At 60.6% G+C, this 6,245-nt stretch overlaps 1 protein-coding gene across 1 annotated transcript; it reads right to left on the bottom strand.

Moving 5' to 3' along the window:
* Window positions 1-213: 213 nt before the first annotated feature.
* LOC123254036 (dynamin-1-like protein) lies at window positions 214-6,152 on the bottom strand (the record flags this gene model as incomplete). The annotated part of the gene is made up of 8 exons (XM_044683109.1): window positions 214-432; window positions 874-926; window positions 1,014-1,173; window positions 1,878-1,987; window positions 3,546-3,701; window positions 5,414-5,512; window positions 5,828-5,917; window positions 5,997-6,152. Coding segments are annotated over 8 exons (996 nt in total), but the record flags the coding sequence as incomplete, so codon positions are not given.
* Between the last annotated feature and the right edge of the window lie 93 nt (window positions 6,153-6,245).

The raw sequence follows: 6,245 nt of genomic DNA on the forward strand, positions 1-6,245 counted from the left end.
CTTCCCTTCCGTCTGGGGGTCAGAAGAGCCATAAGGGCGGGACAATGGGAGGGAAGGGACTCGCCCAGGGCCCAACTAAGGCCAAGAGGTGTCTGAGGCTAGATTTGAATCAAGGGCCTCTGCGGGGCTGCCAGGAGGGCTTCGCAGCTTTGGGCCACACGAACGTCCAGGCTGGCCAGGGCGAGCGCGAGGAACGAGAGTACGCTTGCTGCTTGGTCATTTTTATTGGGTGAACGCTGTTGGCCCCTCTCAGCAGATTCTTAGCGCGCTCTCTTTTTGTGCTCCAGGACCCCTGGCTCTGGTCCTGAGGAGATGATGAGGAAGTCCTCGGGCTTGGCCTGCTCCACGGTGGCAGCACTCCCCTCACCTTCACCTAAGGCTAGATTTTGCCCGATGCTCGCCATTGCCTGCCCTACTTGCTTCCAAGACATCCTCATCATTCAACAAAAAGGGGAGCAGCGGGAGGGAGACACAGAGAAATCACAGAAATCAGTGAGCCAAATCTGCAGCCGCCCTCCAGCGGTCCCGTCCGTTCTGCACCACCACCAAGAAGACGAGCGGGGAGGGACGGAAACGGAAACCCCGAGTCATGTGAGAGGAGGAGTCTAGGGAGCCCGGGCCAGGAGAAGGGGGGGAGGGTGGCTTGACGGTTAATGCTGCCCTGCTGCTAAGTGCCGCCCCCCCAGTGTCAATCGTCTAGTCTCAGGCCCAGAACGAGCCCTGGGAGATGGCTTCTCGGTGTCCAGAGAAAGAAGGTCTGTTGAATTAGATGGTGATAAAGGCTAAACCAGCCGGGCAGGGCCTGTGCGGCAGCCCTCTCCCTAAGGGCGCAGTGGACTCGGGAGGGCAGTGGTTGTGGCGAGCTCCACTCACCACAGCTGAATCTCTCGGATTTCAGAGATGGTCTGGTTGGCCCTCCGGAGGGTCTGGGAAAGAAAAGGGAATCCTCCAGCCTCGATCCCCGAGGAGGGGGGCGGGAGGCCGGGGAGGTCTCCGACAGGAGCGCCAGTTACCTCCAGCATAGAAGCTGCCTCAGTTCGCCGCTGGGCCATGTCTTCCGACTCAGTGAGCAGCCCCTCCAGTAGCTGGGCCTTGTAGAGCTGTCCCACCAGTTCACTCTGCAGATGGTCTTTGACATAGTTCACTAGGAAGTGCATGACTGTTTTGGGAACACTGAGTGGAGGAAAGAGACCAGACAAGCGTTGGCTGGGAGGAGGCCCTACGGGGACGGGGACGGGGGGGACGTTCTCCCAGAGCGGGCAGCTGCGGCCCACCAGGTTTTCTAATCGAAAGAGTCCTGGCGAGTCAGGTGGCCTGGCTTCCGGGCCCGGCTCCCTATGGAAGGCTGGCCTTCTCCGAGCCTCCGTTTCTCCTTTGCTAAGGTGGCGGGGGCCAAGCTCGCCCTCGTCTTTCTCGAGAGGATGTCGTGACGCTAGATGAGATTTTAGGTAGAGCATGCTTTAGAAGCGCGACCGCTAGAGACCCGCGAGTGTCTGTCGTGAGCCTTGATTCCTTCCCACCTTTCATCGTGGCTGGCTTGTTAGATCCGGGGACCAGGCGGGATGTAGAAGCCCCTACACGCTCTTTGTCTCCGTCTCTCTCTGACCCCTCCCCTTCTGTCTGTCTGTCTGTCTGTCTGTGTGTCTTCCTCTCTCTCTCCCTGTCTCTTGTCTCTCTCCCCCCTCTATCTCCATCTCTCTCTAGGTCCCCCCCCCTCTCCCTCCCCATCTCTCCTCTCTCTCTCTCTCCTTCTCCCCTTTCTGTCCGTCCGCCCCTCTGTCTCGCTCTCTCCCCGCGTCCTTCTCATTCTTTCCCGCTCCTCTCCTCCTCTCCCTCCCTCCGTCTCTCTTCTCATTCTCTCCCCGACTCGCACCCACCTGTCCTGGATGTTCTTCCGCACAATAAGAAAGTAGGACTGGATCAGTCTGCAGATCACCTCGCAGTCACGTTGTTCTCTCTGACTCAGTTTCCTAGCAATCGGCACGGGCTGAGGAAAGACAGAGAGGCAAAGAGGGAACAACAACGTGTTCAGCCGTTCCCCAAGAGCCGGGCGCCGCCTCGGGTTTCAATTCTTTGCCACCACAGAGCTGCCCTCGATCTGTCTTCCACGTGGAGCCTTTCCCTTCTATCTCTTTGGAGTCGAAACCCAGTCGTGCTAGTGATGGCGGCCCCCCGTCACCCCTAAAAATGCCCGGAAAGCTGGGGCGGAACGGGAGATGGCACGAGCGGTCGTTTCGTACTCGGGGCTTTTAAACTCTCTCCACAAAGGGAGAAGCTGTGGCTTCTCAGCGACCCGGTCCAGCCGCCCCCAGTCCCATTTAGGCAGAGGCCAAGCTTTCTGGATCTGCGCTTCCCATGTACCCAGCGTCCTACTCCGCTCCGGAGTAGCTTTTGTCCCCGTCCCAGGAGGAGCCAACACAGAGAGGGGAATGGTGGTCGGAGCGGGGTGTTTATGGAAGTGGTGCAGGGAACCACCTACATGCCCTCTCTAGAAGCAAAGGTGCCGATTGGAGCTGAAGAATGGAAAGAGAGGCGGGTGGCCCTGTGGCTCAGCACATAGAGGGCCAGACCTCGAGGACCTCGGGACGCTTCCTAGCACCAGCCACGTAGGCCCCGATTGCCTCGCCCCTGCCCTCCTCTCCTAGAATTGTTGTTCCTACGATCTTGGGATTTTTTTAATGGACACACACACACACACACACACACACACACACACACGCACACATTCAGATTATAGCTGTATCGATAAACTGAGGCCTCGCGGCTTCACGGGATCTTTACGAAGCTTATCTGTCCTCTAGAAATGAATCTGGGCTAGCGTTCGCGTGCAGAAGATCCCAGGAAGGCCACGGCCTCCCGTATCGGCCGTCCTCTCTAGCCTTCGCTGCCCTAGAATTCCTGGGAATCGGAAACCGGAAACGCTGCCCGACACGGGACCCTTCCTGCAAGCTCCGTTTGGCGCCGCGACCTCCATGGACCAGCCAGAGACCAGCCAGCCTCGCGAGGCCGAGACCTGCCTGGAGAGTTCTGTGGGCGGCCCCCTCCTCCTCTTCTCCCTGGCTGCAGGGGTTCTCCTAAAGGCACGGCCTTAAAGGGCAGCCGGGAGCAAAGGTGGCAAACGCGCCCGGGAGGGTGTGAGCAGCTCCCCAGCAGCCTCCTCGGTTTCCCTTCCCCCTTAGCCTTCTAGGCAAAAAGATCACGAGGAAAACATTCCAGGCCCCAGAATGGCTCGCAGCAGCAGCCGAGAGAGCAGGGGGCGGGTAGGTGCCTAACGGACACACAGCGTGCTAGCTGGGCCCGTTCTGGCTACAGAACCGGGTACGGTCCCGAGGCCAGCAGGGGATCCCGAACGCCTTCTCACAGACCGTCGGTCGAGGACCGTGCGACAGAAGGAAAGTGAGTGGCCGCCGGAGGAGTCCCACAGTGGAAGGGCCCGAGCTCTTTGGCCACGGATGGCAGGAATGGATTTCCAGGGCAGACATCAGCTGCTGCTATCTTCCCCCGAGAACTCAGAGCCACCATCCCAAGTCCCGGACGCTACTCACTGCATCTAACAGGTTGGTGGCACGTGTCTGGCTGGTGCTAGGGTAGACACATAACTGAAAAGATGCCCTGGGCTTCTCCTTTTCCTCAGCGGCAGCTTCGTCTCCCCCTTTCTCACTCTTCCAGCACCTAGAATCATTCGCTTGGCAGGTGTCGCTCTGTCCAGGGTGGAGGGAACAGAAAGGACAGTCTGATACCATTCGAGACTCACAACGCTTGAAGGGGCGGCATATCGCAGCGTGAGTGAGGCGGCACGCGAGTCCGCAAGCTTGCCGGAAGCTCGAAGGCCAGGCTGCGGGGAGCCCGGGGACCCGGGCAGTAACGCCCACCTCACGGCTCCGGAGGGAAAGCCAACAGGCCACAACTGTCTCCATTCTTCTTCTGGCCCACAAGCCAGCACTTCCCAGAGCCGTGCAGGCTAGGACAAGCTGCCGATCCTCCCCACGTGTGAGAGGGACTCTCTGGACACTAAGGCCTCGCTGCTCGAGCTCTGAACTGCTCCGGCTATCCTGGCCACACAGGGCTCTAAGACAATGCCCTCGCACTGCGGCCCAAAGAGTAAAACAGTGGGGAAGGGCCTGCTCCTCTGTGTGGGGGCGGAGAATTGGAAAGGAAAACAAGGCCTGGGATCTGATGCTACGAGGATCGACGAACAGGAGGATCCCCGAAAGAGCTGCTGGAAGACCTCCGTGAACTGACGCGGAGTGCAAGGAGCAGAACCGGGAGAACGTCGGACACGGTCACAGCGATCGTGTACGACGATCGGCGGTGACGGACCGAGCCCCTCTGAGCAGTGCAACGGGCCAGGCCGGCTCGGAAGGACTCGGGACGAACAACGGAGAAACAGCTGTTGGGCTTGGATGCAGACCGAAGCAGCCTATCTTCCACATTCGTCTGTTTGGGGTTTTAGTTTTATAGGACAGTGACCGCTATGGAAGCCAGGATGCTCTGCATGGCAACACGTGTCGAACTCAGATCCAGCTGCTTACTATCAGCGGGAGGGGGGAGGAAGGGAGACAATTCGGATCTTACAACTCCAGAAAACGTGCTGAAAGTGGAGCTGGCGGGTGCCTTAACGGGGGACTTGGAAAACCCAAAGGGATCTGGGAGCAGTTGGGAAAAGTGCGGGACAGCTGAGGGACTGCGGATGTGCGACGCCTGCGTGGACCGGCACCCCGCGTGGCTAGTTTGCCGGGCCCACGTGGGTGGCTGCCGGAGCGAGCGAGCGTGTGTAGGGACATAATCAGAAGCGAATGGGAAGGAAAACCCCACAGACGAGGAAAAAGGCAGCTCCTCTATTACTGCTTAGACGGACCCCATAAATGTCTTTGACGTCCCATCGTCAGCTGGCCTCTGTTCTGGCTCTAACACTGAGTTTGCTGAACAAAGGCGAGCTTGCGGCTCGCCCCTTGTGGGCCGCCTTCCCAGGCCTTTCCAGCGTGCGCCACAGCCCGCCTCCCCCCAGTCCCCTGAGAGTAAGTCCACGTGCAGGGTAGTTGTTTGAGCGCTCTGGTGGAGGAAGGGCGTCCCACAGAGACCAGAGGGGAGATCCAGGGAGGGGCCGTAGAAGCGTGGTGGCCTCACAGCCCGCCCCACGAACAACCACTAAGGCAGGGCGAACGAGACAGGGTGCCCCCCTCTCCCAGCGGCCCTCTTCACGGGCTCGGCGATCCCCAAAGCCTCAGAGGGAGGTCGTCAGGTCCTGCCTCCCTCCCTCCCCCTCCCCTTGGCAGAGAAGAGACTTTACGAGTTAGGAGCTAAGCTCCGGGCCTCTGCCCGGCCCGCCACTAGGCCTCTCGGCACGGCCCCCGTCCCCTGGCTTCACCTGCACACCAGGGAGAACCAGATCCAGGGCCTTTCGCTCCAGTACCTTGTTGTTATTGCAGGAAGCCGAGACGAGAACCATGTCCACGAAGTCCGGGTGTTTGGTGTTGATGTAGGCCAGCTCAATGGCCACGAGGTTGTGAACCTGTAAGGGAAGGCAGCGAGGTCGCCCCACCCGTCCCCCGTCTTCCTCCTTCCTCCCTTCCCCGTTTCCTACAGAAACGGGCGACATTTGGGGTCGCTGGGGGCGGGGGGGGGGAAGGGAACCGACATGGCGGGCCCCCCTTGGCCCTCCTGCCTCCATCGGGCTCTTATTTCCTTAGTCTTAAGGAAAGTCTGCAAAGGGTCAGTCGGGGCCGCCTCCGGGGAGGTCCTGCCCTTCCCCCTCCCGCCTCTCTCCCTTCCCATTTGGTCCTCTGGGCCCCTGGCAGCTTCCGTCCGGGGAGGTCCTGGTCCTCACCATCTCGTTGGTTATGGGGACCCTCTTCCTCAGAACGCCGGTCACGACCTCGACGATGGCCTCGTGAAGCTTGGGAAAGCGTAGCAGCTCCTGAGAGGGGTGGAGCCGGTCAGGCCCGGGCCGTGGCCCCTCGGGCTGTCCCGGATCTGGGCGCCGGCCCCCCCCTCACCTGGGTGCTGTAAGTGGAGCAATGCTGGATGATCCTCTGAAGCTCCTCGTGCACCAGCTCCACGCAGCGAAGGCTCGGCTCCTCCAGCCTCTTGATCTGCCTCTTCACCAGAAGCTCGAAGGAGCTCTCGGGGATGAAGAGCGTCGGGCGAGGCCCCTGGGGAGGGAACGGACACGCAACGCCGCGGCTCGGCCACTGGGCAGCGCCGGACCCGGCCCGCCGGGCAGGCAGAGAGAGCAGGCGGGGAGT

Source organism: Gracilinanus agilis, unplaced genomic scaffold (assembly GCF_016433145.1).
Source record: "Gracilinanus agilis isolate LMUSP501 unplaced genomic scaffold, AgileGrace unplaced_scaffold13318, whole genome shotgun sequence".
Classification (NCBI taxonomy): Eukaryota; Metazoa; Chordata; class Mammalia; order Didelphimorphia; family Didelphidae; genus Gracilinanus; species Gracilinanus agilis.